An 18,974-nucleotide genomic window follows, 5' to 3' on the forward strand; every position below is an offset into this window, starting at 1 on the left:
CCGTTAACCTGCTGTAACCCCTGCGGCCTGTTTCGCCACTTGAGCATGACCGGCGTGTTGCCATAACTAACTTTTACACTAATGTAAAAAGTTGTAAACAATTATGACAGTAATTCATTATTAAAGCAAAACTGGGAGGAATCTTGTCATGCACCACACGAGTCTCATAATCTTTTGCTCATCTCACAAGTTTATTAAAATCCCAACCATTCAAGACAATGAGAGAAATGTCACACAAACACTGCAGGTACACACAGCGGCAGCCAGTGAGCTTTATGAGCAGTCAGGAGAGTGGCGTGTGGAAGCCTGCAGAACAAATTACATTTTTAAGCTTTTAAGGATCAAGTAAGTGCCACATTCTTGTCAAGATCTTGTAATGCCTGTTGCTGTGTCTAAAAGGTGAATTATCCCCGTTTTGCAGGCTTTGCCATGACAGGATATCCATGGCAATATAAGAATGGAGAAAAGAGCACACGTGGAATCAAAAATGAACATTAAAGTGATTTTATTGTCCAAACAGACAACTCAGTTTGTTTCAACATCAAATTTGAAAAACAATGGAAAGTTAAAAAAATAAAAAGGGGGAGGGGGATTTGGGACTTTTTTTTTTAACAAGTTAATTGTTAAAACAAATACACATCACTTGGGCGAACCATCCTTTAATAATTTATAAAGTCTCTGCATTGAAAAGGTGCATCAGGCGGAGGAGGGGGGGTAAAAAAATAAAAATGCAATAAAACATTTGGAAAGAGACGCAGCTGTGACAAAGCTGTGTGAAAAAAAAAAAAAATGTGCATGAGATTTAAGGCATCCACATATTCCCCTATAGTGTGGGAAGTCCCACACCATGACAGCAGCATCTACGCAAGACATATAGTCTTAAAAACAATCACAGCCCTAAATACAGCATCACACAACCAGAATATGGCCCCCAAAAGACTAAATGTCAGACTCTTATTCAGCCCTCTGTGTGCTCGCTGTGGCTGAGCGTTCAACGTATCTGGAAACACACAGATGCCTCAAGAAAGTGTCTAGTGTCTTTAAGAAAAGTGTACCCGACAGTATGTCCCTCTCACACTTTGGGATCGGTTTACATTCATCTGCAAAAAGTACAACTTCAAATGGTGTTTGAGCAACTCATGTTAGAAAACACACAAACACCCAGAACATTACAATTTTGCTGATTTAAAAAAAAAAAAAAGAAAAAAAAAAAAAAAGACTTGAATGAGAACAATCAGGCTTTCTGATGCACAAGCTTCTGGCTTTACATCCAAAGCTGACTGGCTAATAGTTAACACTGCGCTGTACAAAAACACTGTAGAAAACGTGACACCACTGGAGTGTCATTTACATTTGGGCAGAAGTGCATTTCCCAACAGGAAACCCAATATCCAAATCCCCAATCCCTACAAAAGTTCAGCACTCCTCAATCACGGTACCTGCCGAGGAGGAGTACAGTTTTTTCTTAACGAGACGGAAACCTGGACTCAGTTTAAGTGCGTGCCTAAAGGTCGGCGCAAAGCAGGTTCCCATAAAAAGAAAGTCCCGCAGGCTGGGCCAGGCGGTGCCATCCTGCTTAAAAACAAGAGTCAGCTCAAATGTAGGCACCACGGTGGCATCGTACACGATGCGTTCGAGCTGCTTGCATCCCTTGTCCAACTCCAGGTGGACGTAGAGAACAGAGCCGCGCAGACCGCAGGGCTCGCAAGATGCCAGCCGCAGGACTTCACGCGCTATTCTCCGCGTTAGCTTCTCTGGTACCAGCACAGAGGAGCAGTGTAGCGTTGTCTTCTTAGCCCGCGAAAGGCAGTTTTCAAACATCTTTGCCAGCTGCTGACAGGTTCTGTCCTCAGTGGCATCTGCAGTCCTCTGGGTCTCGTCTAAGCAGTCTAACCAGACGTCCAGTCCTGGGAAAACAAGGCAAGATAAACATTTAAAGGTCAGATAATCCTGACTTAATCATATCAGCTGCAGTAAAATTGAAAGGTATTTTATTAGGTCAACTGGGACAAATCACAAGATTTCAACTCCACCAATGACTAAAGGAATGGGTCTGTGTTTGTATGCTTTTCAGCTGCCTTGTGTGAATGTGTCAACAGTCCCTTAAAAACGAAATACCATCTCAAGAGTCTGAGCTGCACACCCACAAAATATCATGTTTCTGTAGCACAATCTTGTAGCAATGTGCAGAGAAAGACAGCCTCAGACTTGCCTTCAATCGTGGGCTGCTGTTTCGCAAACAAACTGAAGGGATGACTTCATCTGTACCCGCCCCCTCCTCCTCCCCACTGCTGCAGCCATGCACCACACAGGGATAAACAAGCGCACAACTAGAAGTATCCAGCATCTAGCAGGTTAGCTACACAAACAAAAAGAAAACACTAGTAAGCTCACCTGCATCAATGCAACCGTGGTCATATCTTCTATCCGCCAGTTCTGAAACACACTCGCTGCTTTTGGGCTTTAACGTGCTCGTAGCAACCATGGTGATAGCCTGTTTCTCCTGGAGTCGGCCGTTTTCCCGTAGTTTTAGAAAAGCTGCCTGAAAATAGTAGCGTCATTGTGTCAGTCCAAGCGGATGGTTTGAGCTATATTTAAACAAATGACTAACTGAGGTAGCTACCTCAGGATGCTAAAACTTTCAAAATGTAGCACCTAAAAGACAAAAAGCCGTAAAAAAAACCTAAACAAATAAAAACTTAAACCCCTCAATTCTTAACTGCTAGCTTAAAAGACACTCATTCGCAGCATTAAACGACTCACCTTAAATATTATTTAATACAAAATAACTTAATTTAGACGGTTCCTCATGAATAAATTCGCGCACACACACATTGATATAGAAACACACACACACTGACAGTCAGACGTACTGCAACGGGGTGAAACTTCTGAGGGTTATTTATACCCTCGTCTACTCAGCTGACCAGAGGGCTTGACCAATCAGGCGCTGGACGCGGGACACAGCTCCTTTCCGATTGGCTGCGAAATAGCATTTAAATTAATTCATTGACCAATACTTGGGGGTGATTTCTTGTGTTGCTACGTGGGCAAGATAACACGCCGTAACGTTTTTGTATTCATTTTAAAGCGTTAACTTCGCCCGAAACGTGTTTTAATATGCACTCAACGCTTCAGCCACCTGTTTGGTAGATTATGGGTCACCAGCAAATGTTAATAAGCTATCTATGACTGTTTCATTATTATTATAGAGAGACCTCGAGCTATGTTTAAGCCTGTAATCAAGCCACGTGAGTTTTCATATTGCTGTTTGATCAGAAAACGCAAAATATTTTTGTAATCAATAAGGTAAACGAATAAAGAAAACGTAAACACATGAAAAAAATAAAAGTTAAACTACACACTTTAAAGAAGGGGTGGTTAATTAATATTCCCAATGTGTCACTTGATAGACTGGGACTGCACCAATAAGCTGAACTCATTACTGTTCAGTATCAAGTTTATCTCTTTGTGAACTTATTCTGGTGACCCTCCACAACAGTCCCAGATTCTCATGTGGGCCCTTTAAAAACTTTATTCATAATTTTATTAGCTGTATTGACACAACGGTACTATCTAGAAAATTTGAGGCAAAAGCTGAAAATAAATCCCTTTTTCATCTCAAATCCAATTTTTGTGAACCTCACCCCAAACACAGAGTGCACAATGTCCTCATCAAAAGGACACACTGCCATATGAAAGACATTCATCCTAACACAGAAGATCAGTAGACGAAGTCTGAGTGGGTTTCACTTCCCAAAAGTACAGTTATGAGTAAAGTGTGCAAACATTTCCCCAGATATTCTTTTAAACCAGATCAAAATGTGAATTTCAGGATTGTGAGGCAGGAGGAAGCCCTTTGACTATAGAGCCGCTGAGCCAAAAATGTCTTGTCTTACTGTATTGTGTGTATACATTTGGCAGGCAACGCGGCGAGCACAGTTGTTCAGTTCATCAGCGGTTTATCTCTCACCACTTACAGTCTCAACAGAGTTTTTCTCCCAGTAACTGGATCTGACCCTCTTACCCCCAGCAGCTCTGCTGGCTAAAGGGTAATGGAATCCAGTGGGCGAGGGAGAGACGGAGAGACCAAGCGTTTTCCACCGGTCACATGGGGGGAACTAGATATGCCCTGGAAAAAAAGTCACATTCTTTAATGTTGCTGCTTTTGTAGATGCAGAAATATACTGACAAGTGTTAGGTAAGCAAGGACTTTGGTAAAGTTCACATGTGTCAAAAACACAGCAAGGACAGAAAGAGCTGTCATTATGGAGGCGGTGGTAATGAGGTTTGGACTGACATTTATGAAAAATATGCAAGGTCGTTAGTAGCTGTCTAAGGGGTAGAAGTGGGTCAGGGGCTCTGAATAAGGAGTACTTGTACTTTAGGTAGATTACAAGTAGAAGTAAAATAATTTCCCAGCTCTTATGCAGCGCCTCTTAACATCATCAGTATTAGGGCACAGTCCAGCACATAAAACTCTGTATCTAATCGTTTCAAAGCCAGCAATCAACATTTTACACCCTGCAATTAAAATTTACAAGCAAGAAGAGATTCCTTTGAAAAGATATTTATCCAGGTCATCGAGTAAAGTTTAAAATAATCTAGACACTTCTATATTCTAAAGACTATCATCTCGAGTGTCAGCTGCATGACATATTGAAAATCTGCCATGAAGAGAACACTGTGTGTGATTTATTCCAGACACTGCCCGAGACCTGTCCTGCAAAGCTCTGGTTCTTATCTTGCAGGCGTTGTTGTAATTTGCAGCAGTGGGAGTTAGCTGCAGTAGCCTGGGCAGCAAACTGATTTGTGCAGTGTCTACAACACAAGCATTTCTTAAGCACTCGGAAATTGAGCTCAGGAGGTGCAGTGCGTTTGCACTTCTGCACAAGATCACATCCACTTCTGCTCGTTTTGCTTTGTGCGTCAAACATCTGCTCCACTGAAACAGCTGAGAGCAGGCCCCCAATGTGAGGCACTGCTGCGTTCGACCTTAACCTCCTGTCAGTAAGTCAAGTCAAATCCGAATCCGCTTGATAATTTTTCCCCAACTCCTGTTTCCCTGAATGAAGCAAAAGATGAAACATGTTGGGTCTCGGGTTACTAATCCATTCTGGTTCAGATGAGCCTTCTCTTATCCCCTTGAGGACACGTGGTATGCCGATCTGGGACTCGCCTCCATCCAGTAAAACGTGCCCCTCGTTGCCCCCGCTAGGAAACTGAATAACAAGAAGCTTTTTGCTGAGTTGCATTTCAGGAGAAAGCAGGTTGCATGTGCCGGGGTTCATATTGGTGTGTAGCTGCGTTTTGCTGGTTGTACATTTAAAAAAGGACTTGCACACACACAGAAAAAAGTTAAACCTATTCTTTAGAGTCTGTGGGTCACGAAGGCTTTAATTTATCACTTTATAAATTCAAACATAAAAGGCTTTTATGTGTCGCACAGTGAGCTCAAAATCTCTGTTTTCACAGGCAGCTTGAACAGTTTTAATTAACAAATGAAAAATGTTCTGAAAGGCATCGCTTACATCTCAGTAATATTAAAAAAGTCAACTTTTATCCCCAGTCCATGGTTTTGTAACTTTTTGGCTGGTCATCTGTGAAGCGCTGTGTCCGGGGCTGACACCCATTCAACTATTTCACGGCTTCAAACGATCTGAAATCCAGCAGCTTGGTTTTTAACAGCTGCTAAGAAAAGAAAGCACATCGCTCCCTTCCTAGCTTTTTAAAGGCTTTAGTGGTTTACATTTCTGATCTGCTCGCACTATTCTCTGCCCCAGGTCACTTAGGTCATTATCACAACTGCTCCTGTCAGACTTCTTTATTCATTTCTCAGATTTAAAGCTGTCTGCCTCCAGATTTGGATGAATCTCCTACTTCAGCTCAGATCGTGTCCCACAGCTGATGTAAATGTAAACTCGACCTTTTCTTAAACACTTTTACAGCTTTGATGCGTTGATAGTTTATTCATCTGTTTTTGTAATCCTTGCCAGTTACTTCCTCAGATGCACAGTTTTACTGTCCCCTCTAAATGCATCGACTGTAAAGCGCTTTGGGTCGAGTGCTGCTGTTATTAAATGTGCTTTTAAAATAAAATGACTCAACGTTAATGTGAATGTTTCAAATGGCAGTTAAAGAAGGCCCGCTATGCTCATTTCTATTCTGCAAAGCATGCACTTTTAGTTAAGAAGGCTTGTGCCTTAAAATGTAAAAAGACAGAAGGATTCAGGTTTGTAACAACAGGAACAAAAACATGTGGGAGAAAATAACAGGCAAAGATACATATTGATTATTTAGAGTCAAGAGAGGAGAAGGGGTCGAAAAGGGGTGACAAACACACTGAGCAGGAGAGCGCGAAGAAAGCTCCCCACGATGCCCTGAATGTCACAGCCCCGGCCACAGCTGTTAGCGCATTTTATTTGTGTGTGGAGGGTCTTCTGCCAACCTGCTCGCCGTGTCTTTGATGGAAACGTGCCCACAGTCCAAGCTGTCACCCGGTCTCATTTTACGAAGGCCACGGTCAGACCTAACAGGGCAGTGTGTGAATCAGAGCAAAATGAAGGTCATGAGAGATTTTATGTTTGATGTTATATACTCAAAACACCATCTGGGAGGGAGGCTCTTGAACTTATTTGTTACGCACTGCGTGGAAATATGAAGAAGAAGCTGAGAGGTGTGTTTGACTATCGTTGCTTATATCTCACTCCACTGTCAACAACCTCTTTGGAACCTGGCTGCAATAAACAGCAGCCAAAAACATTTCTTTGCTCTTTCATTCTGTAGTTACCTGTTGGCTCCCTCTAGTGGTGAATCACTTAACTCACACCATTGGTGTCCTACAGCTCGCTCACAAAGAACCACAATCAAATACAATAAATTAGAACTTTTAATTTATTTTAATGATTAAATTATCCATTTAGCACATCTCCTATATGCTATTTCAGATCTATCAGAAGATGCATATGTATATGTTAAAAAACAGGGCAGCACAAAAAAGACATTTTCTAGTGATTTATTGAGGAAATTGATGATGACAAATTCCAGCCACAAAGCATAAAGTAGTTCCAGTGTCTATAAATCCAAACAGCCTTTTGCATCTGCTTTAGTTATGTGTGCTTTGGTGCAACATTTGTAGAAGAAAACCCCACAAAAACATTTAACAGACCCTCTGTTGCAGCAAATTCCTATGTTGTTACACGCGCAAACAAGTCGTCCTAACAGCAAATATCTAGCGCACATCAAACAAACCCCAAACCTTCATAATTAGCAAAATGGCTCAAGGCAAGTAAAAAGTAAATGGCAGATAAGAAGGTAATGAAAGGATGATTACAGAGTTATAAAGCGTATGATAAGACTAACGTGAAGGATCTGGGGTCACTACACAGAAAACATGTTTGCGGCAGTAGTTTGCACCGAGTGCAAATAAAGGCTGCATAAATAATAAGTCACCACTGTCATTTAATAGGCGGCGTGTCAGCTTCTTTAGATGAGCTTTGCAGTCCTTACTTTTGAGATCAAGTTCATTTGTTTTAAGATTTATCATCGCAGTCACACGCCCTACTTCATAAAACTGCTCTCTGCATACAGAATCACACTTGAAAGCATCTTTTATTAAAAAAAAAAAAAAAATTAAAATATTTCATTACTGCTTAAAAAAAGGAGACCTAGGATCGAAACAGCTTTCTCAGACCATCAGTGTGTGGGCGGCGATGGTGACTCTTCTTATCTGGCTTCAGCTGAAACACACAAAAGAACAGGAGCAATTCATAAAACTGATTTTCCAACCTGAAAAGTCAAAAAGGCCGTTAAATTGTGATTTTCATCTTATTGCGTTTGCTGTTTTAAAGCTCCGCACCAGCAGCCTGCAACAAAACAAACCCTTCTTTTTTTTTCCTCATCAGAATTCCTGAAGCGTTATTCCATTTCCCTGCCAAAGGCATGCAGGCCTGACTGGGAAGGAAGGCATTGCATTCGTTGGCCAACTTGTGTTTTATAGTAGGTGGGGTGAAGGGGTAACTTAGGGTGTGTGCGCAAACTATGCTTGACATGCGCGCCCGTGGATGTGCTCGTGCCTTTACGCACGCACGCCTCCGTAGCATGTGGGGCCACGCTGACATTTACTCAGTGCACAATAGGTCGCGTCCAAAATAATCTGCGTTTATGTTAGGATGTCCCTATCTTTCAAGCCCTGCTGCTTGTTTGAGGGCGGGGGGCGCGAAATCACAGGAAACACCTTCTGCTGCCTAGCTAAAGCCCCAGAAGCCCATACAGTACAATGAGGATATTAAAAGCCCAGCACTTCCCTGGGATAATTGAAATTCGGTGTCTGGAGAAACAGTTTCACCAAGTGATGGAAGAATGCGCAAACAGAGGGAAGTCGGGAGGAACCCGCTGCAGGAAATAGAGGGAAGGCGGCTCACCGTTCTCTTCTCTTCCTGATGATTTAACTCCGAGGAGCATGACGCCATCCTTGCTGTTCTCAGCTCTCTGGAAAGATGCGCTGTGAAGGGTTTTAAAGAGATAAATGTTTGGCTTTTCTTCACACACCCTGAAAATGGCATAATCTGTCTGATCTTTTAATATCAAACTCACTTCTCAGTTCCAGTGTCGACGGTTTCTGTTCAGCAGAAGACAACAGAAGGCAATGATAAGCACACATGCTTGTTTGAATTAAAATAATTTTTCAAATCATAAATCCCAGTGTAAGCACTCGTGCATGGGCGTCCTGGCAGAGCATGTACCTGTGGGGTTGTGGACTTTCTTGGATTTGAATTTGAGGACGATGGCGATAGCAGCTGCGGCCAGGGTGGCGGGCAACGCAAGCCACCACAGCTTTTTATCTGGGGGAGGGGAACACGAAGGACACGGCCATCAGTATCCATCTGGTGTGACGTGCGTCTTCCACATTTGCGTCTAACCAAAGGGCAGAGCAGTGATGTAGCAGCTGCAGAACCACGCAGTTTGGACTTTCGACCTTTAACGGCCCTTCTACATGGACTCTGCATTGCAGTGCAGAGTTTTATCCCCCAAATCATTAAAAAGTAAAAAAAAATGTTTTAAAGTCTGTCAACATAATATGTGACCTTTTTTAAAACAAGATTTTATTGGATTGGGCTATTTTAAAGGTTTTGGAGCCCCGCAGTGGAATGATTCAGCCCTCTGAGGTGGCAGAGTCAGTGGGCTGGGCAAATGGGAATCTCAGTAATTACTGTGTATTTTTTTGCCCACACATCAGATATATGTAATCAGGAATCCCAAATTGCTTGCGGTGTTGCTGATAGCGTAATCCCCAGTAGGACACTAGTTTTCTGTTTTCCTTTTTTTTCTTTGCTCTGAAGCTTTTTGTGCTTTCAAGTTCAAGGTTTTTATTTAACAAACGATACTCACAGTCTATGCATTCATCTTCATCTCTAGATTACAAGTCAATCATATGGAGGACCAGAAGAGTTACATATCAAGATCATTCAATATGACTCAGTGAAAATGAAATGAATGAATGAATATCTACATTTACTTGTTGCTAGCGTTTAATCATATACCATTTATTTAGTGTCTATATTTTTATTGGCAGCTTTGGTCCTCCGTACAGATTCAGCTGTGAGAGGCTGCAGCTGCTGCATCGCTGGTGTGCAAAGTCAGACTGATTAGCTTTGTTACCTGCTGATTTCTCCTCTGTTTGACCCGCCTGAGAACCTTTCAACGACACACATTTTGATTTGATTAAACACGGTTGGGATGTCCATTCATGACCTCACGTTTAGCTCACTGTACACAGGATCACTTACCGGGACTGTTCTCCTGAGGGGTTCCTTTAGTGGGAGGTGATGATGTCCTTGAAGATCTGCTTTGAGAGTCAGCGGTGTTTTGTTGTCCTGTCACATTTAAATTCATTATTTATTTATATATTTCATAAATTAACTAAATTTTTTTTTTTTTACTCAAAGACGGTTCTGGTTTCAATTATAATGTGTGGAGCTGTTTGGGGATTTCTTTTAATTTCAACATTTTCAACAAGGAAGTGCTGAAGGATGGTTATCAATAAGAGAAGAGGGCACAGAAGGAAAAAGAAAGAGAGGGAGGCAAACAATCATGTCGATACAAACAGTACTGTACCTGGGGCAGGAGGAGTGGTACCTGTGGACAGTAAAGAGCAGCGTTGTTTCATTTGAAAAACAAACTGTTTTAGTTGTTTGATGTGTTTTTAATGCTTTAAAAAAAATCGCATGATCACATTTTTTTTTATTGTGTACCTAAGTCCTGGTCAGGATCGGTCTCATCTGTTAAGATAAGATAAGATAAGATAAGATAAGATAACTCTTTATTGTCATTGCACAGTCATACATAGTACAGTAGTACAATGAAATTGGAAAAACTGTCCTACGTCGGCACTACATATAACACAACACGACACGATATGACACATCACAACTTGTTCAGAAAACAAGTGAAGAAACCTATGCCTATCACTGAGGAGCTCACACGTGCCACACTTACCTTGACCTGCTCTGCTTTGGCCATCAGAATGCTCACTCTGAGAGACATTAGTGGGGGCTGATAAAAAAGAAAAAACCTCATGAAATATGTTAAAAGTATCTATGTCAAACTGCCTTCCATATACATTGTTACACTTTATTTCTGAATGCAAAATGAAGTTCATTTAAATCGTCTCTGTACTAAAGCACATGTAGAAACCCTTCAACAAACCACATATGTCATATAAAATTATACAGAGCCTTACTTCCAATGCTTGTCTTGTTCACTAGTTCAGTAGTCAAAGAGTCATTCTGGGCGGATGTGGATGTAGCAGCAGCAGCAGCAGCAGTAGTAGTAGTAGGTAACGTAGTACTGGCTTTAGGCGTGTCTCCTAGAAAACAGAATGTAATGAAGGTTTGTAGGAAAATCTGTTGGAGCTTGACGATAAAATAAACAAGCAGTCTTTAGCCCAAACTAGCTTGTTTTTAAAAGCACACCATCTTGTCCCTTTTTCCCCCCTTTACTACAGTATATTATTTATTACCTTTAAATCCACCGTATTTTAAATGTCTTTACAAGTACTCCAGTATGCAGTTTAAGGTCACAAACCGTGCTTCTACATCTACAGGTGTGTCCTAAAAATGGTTTTAAGGTGAGCTTTGAGAAACCGTTTTCGTGCTCAGGAGATGCATGTAAATTCCATGAAACAGGACAATAAAGCAAAGTGAAATGCAAAGAAATTTGGAAGAGGGCTTTAAGAAACACTCACCATCCAGAGGAGATGTGGTCGTATCTGTAGGAGGAGAGGGAGGTGCTGCTGTTATTGCCTTTGCTGTTGTCGTTTTTGTTGTTATTGTTGGAACTGTTGCCGGTCCTGGTGCTTTTGTTGTGGTTGAGGTTTGGTTTGACTCATTTTCTGTGTGGTATGAAGAAATCATGAAGGAAGTTAAGGAAAATGATTTGATTAGATCCACATAAAAGTCTTTTGGTGGTTATTTAAAGATATATGTGATTGTGGAGAGGTTACAAGAGAGATTAACACACTTTGTTATCTATCCAGAGAAAATCTACAACCGACACCAGCTCACTGTTGAACTCATTGCATCTAAAAACTCAAAATCTTTGTCTGCATGTCTGTCTTGTAACGTCCCTGAGTGCCTTCTTTGGTTGGATTGTTCTCTGCGATCCAGATTTAAGGTATTTCTGCATCCACGTCAGGGTATGAAACAGAAAGATGGCTCCAGCAGAAATGCTCAGCTTGAGGTTTCACAGCAGGATTTTACTGACTAACGGGTGGTGCAGCAGTGGCTACAGCTTATATTGTCCACCTGTATGGTCTCCATTGAAGATTTTGGGTTGTGGTTGCTTTGGTAACCCTGCATTTCTCATAATTACTCATGGGAATGGAATTCTTTGGCTCCATCTGAAGTCGCTTCCGTCACTTCCTCGATCGGAAGTGACGGAAGCGATGGTATTCTTTGTCTCTGCTGAACACCGTGCCGCCAACAATGAATTCACTTGTCATCGTTACAAGTCACAAAACTTAAGTGACATGTTGCTGTTCTTTTCCAATGTGCACAAACCTTTTTAAAAATACTCAACTGAGAAAGGAAATGGTTAATATTTCCTTTTTGTTATTACAGTAAGTTATTACTTGTGTATCCTTGGTTGAAACTGTAAAGATATTTATGCCCAGTTTTGCTCACTGAGTCACAGGCTTGCTTTACAAGCTCTGACCGCCATCCTGCGTCGTGGCTGTTTGGCGCTACTTTAAAGGCCAGCTTCTGAGACGACCGAGGGTCAAACATGTCAGACAGGGGGTGAAAAGTCTAGATAGAGAAGGAGATTACGGCATGTCGAGGTGGATATCCTCTGCCCCAAGTGTCGCAGCAGTGTGAAGCTGCATCCTGTCCCAGACATATACAATTGTTGCTCCCCGACCCGTGTTAAGCTTCCTGCTGTCGATCACGATTTCATTCAGTGCATTTCACTGCAGTCCGGCTGCTTGATGGCTAACAGGACGTTTCTGCTCTGACCGCACAAAGATCAGACTGTTTTTCATGAATCTGGTCAGGAAGGAAAATCAAGTCTCCCTGCCAGACATAACTCTAAAGTATTTAAGGCAAGTCTCAAGTCAGGTCATTGAGTTGTTAAAAGGAAGAGTACGAGGCGAGTCTTCGGTATGTTGGATCATTCAGAGAGTTGTTTAAGTTCCTGCTAGTAAATCGAGGTAAAGTTAAATGTTAAGTATGTGTAAATTGTTTGCGACGCATCGTGGCCTTTTCAGTCCTTTAATCATGTAAACAAATCCAAGTCAAGCCTCAAGTATTTCAAGCAAGTTTAAAGATCAAAAGCTAAAGATTTGCCAGCATCAGAGAGTTTCGGATCCTACCAGGCCCACACTTTTCCTTATGTGTCGCGGAACAAAATCTCACACAGATAATTCTAATGGCCCAGGCGTGGGCGTTTCCTCCAGCTTGTTTACCGCTTAAACCTTGGAAGAAGATTGGCTGTCACCTGGGATCTGTCAGGCTCAGGACAATAATCTGCTGTCTCTGTGATAGAGGGGGCGGTTTGGTTCTCACTGCCTATCTGCTGTTAGATCACCTATCTGCTCGGCACAGACAAGCTTTCAAGTTCTTTTGTTTCTGCAGAATGAAAAAAAAAAACAAGTCAGTAGCCATGTGGCACTCTGGTGCTTTTCATGCCAGAGGTTCTGACTTGTATCTAACATCTGTTCACTCGCAAAAATCAGAAACAAATTGTCAGACTTGTTAGTTTGAAGGTCTCCGTTAAGATTTGGAGGCATAGAAACACAATCACATAAAAATGTGCTCCAAGTTTATCTCCCTTGGATAAGCAAAAATAGTCTGAGTGGATGTCCTTAAAGTAACGTAAGTGACTTTTGACCATCGCTGTGATCTTTATCATTGCACACACCAAGGGGGAAACGCATGGGTTAAAGGGAAGAACCATTAACCAGTGCTCAAACCAAAACAGAACACAACTATGGAGGCGGTCATCTTGATAGAAAGCCTACTACGTTTAGTTTTACTATAAATCACAGAAACAAGGTTGTTGCTAACTATTAAAGAGTGCTGAAGACTTCTATCAGCATGTGATCAAGCTGTAGCCATTGTGAATGATCGCCCTACCTTGTGTGAAGACATGGGCAGATGCTAGAAGCAGGACAGCAAAAACCCTGACGGACTTCATGGCGATTCTGCAGCTGTGAACTCCTTAAACGTCTCCCTTCGAGTGGCCCGTGTGAAAGGTGTCCAAGCCTGGGTGCTCCGCTGCTGATGCTTATTTTGGCACTTCCTTTAGATAGAGAAGGGGAGGAAATACACTGGCTTCCCTTCCTGACGTAAACTGGGTGGATGTAGAGACTAACACAAGGCAGGCACTTGGCTCAATTCTGGGTCTATTTAACAATCATGTCAGTTTTGTATAATGTGGTGGAACCCAAAGGCAACTCCCATTGCTTATTTTTTCCTGCTCTGACACCACTTAACGAGGGTGAAGGAGACTGGAGAGACCTCACGGAGAGTGAATGGAGCAGAATCGGACAAAACAGATGAGATTAGATCTTTAAAAAAGTAGTTACACTGAGCCAGAGCTGTGCGTAAGTGAAGTAACTGTGGTAAATTTTGATAGTGGTGACATTGCAAGCCTTAATCCATTGGAAACCATTAACATACTACACAGTTCAACTGAGAGATAGAATCAGATTGGTAAATAATGACTGGAACTGATGACAAAGACCTGACAGCCCAGAGGAGCTGCTGAGAAGCCAGCCATTCTCCACTATTTGTTAAACAATGTCTTCACAAAACCTGTTGTCCAGGCGTGTTGGTGGTAACACACACTCGCACATCGACCGATGCATAAAGTCAAGACAGCTGTTTTTTTGCAAAAGCATCACAAAATGAGTTTGGATTTTTATACAGAGTGAGGTTATAATCAAAGACGAAATGAGTTCTTCACTTTTGAACACTGCCCGTTTTTACTTGAAACGTTTTACTTGAAAAAACTTTAAAAAAAAAAAAAAAATATTGTTATATCATATTGTTTCCTACCCTATCCCCACCCCCCCACCCCCAACAAAACCAAACTGCTGTTTTTTGGGCCCTCCCAAAAAACAGGATGCCAGACTTTACTTCCTTTCATTTAAACATTGTGTTTAATAACTGAAAGGAGGTCCAAAAGAAAGACACTTGAGACACGCACACGAGAAGTGGACTTCTTAGCTAAAATATAGAATGACTTAAATGTTTGTTTTACTAATTAGAAATTTTTTTTTCCACTGACAATAAAATAGAAATAGCTGTAACATATTTTCCCAACACATTTTCAGAAAGCCTGACATTTCCAAAATTAAATGCAAACTTCAACTGCAACCTAATGTACATGCACACACCGATCACTTCATTCGGTACACCTATTCAGTTCCTCGTCAATACAAATGTGTAATCAGCCAATCACGTGGCAGCAGCTCAGTGCGTTTAGACCTGTTGACATGCTCACAATGACTCACTGGACTTCAAATCAATCATCAGAATGAGGAAGAAAAGTGATTGAAGTGTTTGTTTAATTTAATGTGTTTGTCCTTGGCAGGCTGGTTGGTATGAGTATTTAAGAAACTGCTGTTTGGGACTTTCCCACACAACCATCTCTAGTGTTTAAGGAAAGTGGCCTAAAAAGAGAAAATATGCAGTTAGCAGTTGGGTGGAGATATCTTGTTGACTCCAGAGGTCAGAGGGGAATGACCAGGCTTCTTCTAGCTGATAGGAAGGCAGCACTATTGCTAATATATAACCACTTGTTACAAGAAAGGTATGCAGAACATCACTCCCATCAGCTAAGAACTGCTACTGCAAAGTGTCGTCTCGAGCTCATGCTGCATTTGGATGCAAGGATCAGAATTTGGCATAAGCAGCATAAAAGCATGGCTCCATCCTGACTTGTATGAGGAGTTCAGGTTGCTGGTGGTGTAATGTGTTTGAGATATTGACTTTGGGCCCCTTTGTATCAATTCCCTCACTGTTTAAAAGTCACAAGCCTACCTGTTGCTTACTAATTAAAGCGCACCCATCCTTTGACGGCTTCCTTCTCAGGTCATCTCAAACTTCTTTTGAACGTGACAGCGAGTTCGTTCGTTCTACTCGAATGGCCTCCAGTCACCAGATCTCAATCCAGAAGAGCACCTCTGAGATGTGGCGCAAACCAGAGAGCCGCATCATGGATGTGCAGCCATGCTGTCACATCAATCTGAGGAATGTTTTCAACACCTCAGGGTCCAACTCGGGCGTAGCTAATAAAGTGGCAGTTGCATGTATTTAAAAAAGAAACAAGGCTGCAGACCCCTATTCTCAAAAACAAGTGTGATTATGCACAGTCATTATGTTTGAGCTTAGCCTCCCGAGTTTAATCAAAGAAGTCACTGAGGTTGATAAAGAGGAAACACCTTTGCTGAGGAACTGCCAAGTAGCAATTTCCTATTTACATACTGCAGCGCTTTGAGCCAAGCTGTGTTTGACTGGAGCTGTAGAGGAGAATCACACTGAACTCATATGAAACCATATATGACGATGACTTCTATCGGTTTTCAGGCGCTCACGCACACATTCACCACACACACAGGGGATTCAGGTTCATTTCAAGTTGAAATTCATGCACATTTTTATTGAACAGTTATATAAAATACTTTTCATAGTTGCAAGTGCATGCCTCATCTGCCAACAGTTTTGAAGTTAAATTACAAAAGCAAGGCTTCATGTCGTGTAGTGAATTACTTGGGCACTTAAAGCAGTTCTTAAAAAAGATCTAAGTTTGTTTTTTCCTCGTTTCATCTTAAAGTATTGAGCAGTATCAAACCTGTAACTGATATACAAAGCAGAGGTCCAAATAATAGTCATAATAATAATAATAATAATCAAATTACACTTTCTGTGGCACATTTACAAAAACAAAACAAAACCGATTCACCTGTTATATGACACAAACAGCTAATCATGCATTTTGGAGTTCCACATGTAACCACACACCTCACAAGAATTGTCAAACATGCTTAATTGGACTGTGTGCACTTACAAGCGCAGGTTAAAAATTTCATTTCTCATCCATCATAGATAATTAAATGCTTCAATTACAAAAAAAGAAGGCATAGAGCATCGTGGTGTTAATTGAAAGTATGCAGTTATACGTTTCCAGTATATGTTCACTAAAGCGCAATATATTTCAAAACAGGCCTCCACAGCCAAAGTTTTCAGATGTTCTATTTCCTTTTGTTTGATTTTTTTTTTATAAAACATGCATAGGCAGACACTTTATTGTATTCTTTTTTCCTTTTCTTTTTTACACAATATAGTTTCTCTATTTTTACTTTGTTCGCAATACTTAAAAAGAGAAAAAAAAAATAACACTCATTTCCAGCAAGCCACAATAAATCTACCCTCCCCCCCTCCCCCCTTCCAAAAGAGACAAAAAATAAACATATCTGCAAATGATAGATAGGTTAAGTGTAAATTCCAGTTATGAAACTCAAGAAAATAGGTATTCATTACTGAGTTATTTAGCCATTATACAGAAAAATCAGGTCAAAGCACACACCAAAAGAACCTGAGGTAAGCATAATATGTACAAAACCATAAAACGTTCCATTATTTGGCATTTCCACAACATTGCAACATTCTTTTCTTTTTTTTAAGACTGCCTAATTAATTTCAGAGCTATTTTATAAGAGTAGCAAAACAAAAAGTTATCAATAAATAGTCCTTATTTAGTTTGTACACCCTTATATGTTAAAAACATTATCTCATGTTCTGTCCTTTTTAGTGCTGTATTTTTGTAAACGTACGATAGTTAGTAAGAAGTTAAACGACTTTCCGTTTCGGTGTAAATGAGCAAGGGTCTTTCAAGAAAGAAAAAAAAAAGAAAAACAAGAAACTGAATCACCTTTAAGATCTCGATCTCTCTTTCTCTCCCCCATCGTTCTCTCCCTCTCTGACATACTGTGGTGTGGAGGTGAATCAAGCGCGGTTACGGCCTGACCCTTCAGAAATGTGACCTGGCAATAACTTAGCAGATTTGACTATGAACTAATATTTTGAAGGCATATCCAAAGACTAGCAAGTGAGATGTCCCCCCGTTATGAGCCATAGATGCCTCCCCCCTCCACATTCCATCACTCCTTCTCCTCCTCCATCCCACACCTTCACCCTCTGCCCCTTTTCTGTGGTGGCGGGTCGCGATGAGGCTGGGGGGCGAGGCAGCCCCGTCGGCCAAGGTGGCGCCTTGCTGCTGGGCCTTCACTGGATGTTGCTGCCGCTGCTGGTGCTCCCCTTGGCATCTGTGCCGTTGGTCTCCGAGGACAGGGCCTTGTTGAGAGAGTTGAGGCTGGCGTCAGAAGGCAGGGCGTCTCGCCGCGGAGGCATCCTCTCGTTGATGCGGTCCAGGCCCTTGGCCTCTTCGAAGCTAGTGATCTTGTGCTGAGGCGAGAAGCCTTTGATTGCTGTTGAGATGCAGGAAATAAGGGTAGGGAGGGGGGGGGGGGGGAAGAGAGTTAGGAGTGATTTTATATGGTGTAGAGTTTAAATGATTAAAAGAATGGGGGTGGAAGGGGTGGGGGTCACGCTCACATTCACCCGTGAATCACCAAATTTGATTATATTTGCTTTGCTCTTGAAATTGTGAGAGAAAAAAAATTGTTTTACTGAGAAAGTGACAACAGAGGCTGCACCTGATCACCTGATGAGCTGCTGGCTAGTTCAGTTACATTTAATCCATGAAAACTGAATATCTAAAGGCGATCTCTGATATGATAAGTGCATGGCGTCGATCTCTCCAGACACACTTGTAGGTTTGGAAAACAGAAATACTTGCTTTCTTGGGTGGGGTCACATGAGAAGATTTAAAAAAAAAAAAAAAAAAAAATCCTGCCCATTAAATCTGGTTAGCTTAGCTTCTTTCTTTTGTTTCTTTTGGCTGCTACCTTGTTTGCAAAGTGTCAATATCCTCATATTTCTATCCAAGCTGTCCTTTTTGATACAACTCTTCAAGGGATTTTGATAATCTCCTCCTGACTAGAACCATGCATCTTTTGCATGTTTGGCAAATGTGTTAACCACTACACTATGGAGCCGACTGTAAAGCGTTAAACTTCCGCCCCTTGAGCGTGGAACCAAAAGCGAGGCAATCAAAGGAGCCTACCAAAGGAATGTTTACAGGCTAGTACAAAATATTGTTTTTTTGGCTTCTATTAATAATTTCTATGAGTTATAAGTGGATACCAGGCAGGTCAAAGTTTGTGCACATTAGTGCTTTGCTGGGTGTTAAGCTGAAGTAGCTAGCTGTGACTGAGAATCACGAGTGTTATGAATCTTCTCTTGTGACTCCACCCAGGAAATAAAAAAATTCTAAAAGTTGAACTTTCTTTGGGTTGAAGATGAATGAAGTGAGAAGAATCTTTGCTATTCATGAGGCCAGACAAAGTCTTC

The 18,974-nt window shown here is 41.5% G+C and overlaps 3 protein-coding genes across 5 annotated transcripts in view; all 3 read right to left on the minus strand.

Moving 5' to 3' along the window:
* Positions 1-488: 488 nt before the first annotated feature.
* LOC309698053 (DNA damage-inducible transcript 4-like protein) lies at positions 489-2,898 on the minus strand. Its single transcript, XM_082520324.1, has 3 exons — positions 2,764-2,898; positions 2,395-2,542; positions 489-1,907 (listed from the first exon to the last, which is right to left on the minus strand). The coding sequence occupies exons 2-3, from the start codon at positions 2,483-2,485 to the stop codon at positions 1,417-1,419; spliced, it is 582 nt and encodes a 193-aa protein (XP_082376450.1). The 5' UTR covers positions 2,486-2,542; positions 2,764-2,898; the 3' UTR covers positions 489-1,416.
* A 4,101-nt stretch (positions 2,899-6,999) lies between these two features.
* On the minus strand, positions 7,000-13,897 carry LOC309701781 (uncharacterized protein). Of its 2 annotated transcripts, XM_082526000.1 has the most exons (12): positions 13,632-13,897; positions 11,246-11,392; positions 10,742-10,867; positions 10,498-10,554; positions 10,254-10,280; positions 10,117-10,137; positions 9,789-9,875; positions 9,661-9,696; positions 8,745-8,843; positions 8,596-8,620; positions 8,424-8,503; positions 7,000-7,739 (listed from the first exon to the last, which is right to left on the minus strand). In XM_082526000.1, the coding sequence occupies exons 1-12, from the start codon at positions 13,690-13,692 to the stop codon at positions 7,726-7,728; spliced, it is 780 nt and encodes a 259-aa protein (XP_082382126.1). In that variant the 5' UTR covers positions 13,693-13,897; the 3' UTR covers positions 7,000-7,725. The 2 variants fall into 2 exon arrangements, with proteins under 2 accessions (XP_082382126.1, XP_082382127.1); XM_082526001.1 differs by lacking the exon at positions 10,254-10,280.
* A 2,232-nt stretch (positions 13,898-16,129) lies between these two features.
* Positions 16,130-18,974, minus strand: part of LOC309703268 (protein phosphatase 3 catalytic subunit alpha) — a 69,450-nt gene continuing 66,605 nt past the window's right edge. For both annotated transcript variants that reach the window (XM_082528013.1, XM_082528014.1), the window contains one exon: positions 16,130-17,989. In XM_082528013.1, coding sequence (XP_082384139.1) covers positions 17,787-17,989 — 203 coding nt within the window. In that variant the 3' untranslated portion in view covers positions 16,130-17,786. The remainder of the gene's footprint in view (positions 17,990-18,974) is intronic.

Source organism: Aulonocara stuartgranti, assembly GCF_965226115.1.
Source record: "Aulonocara stuartgranti genome assembly, chromosome: 3".
NCBI classification, from domain to species: domain Eukaryota; kingdom Metazoa; phylum Chordata; class Actinopteri; order Cichliformes; family Cichlidae; genus Aulonocara; species Aulonocara stuartgranti.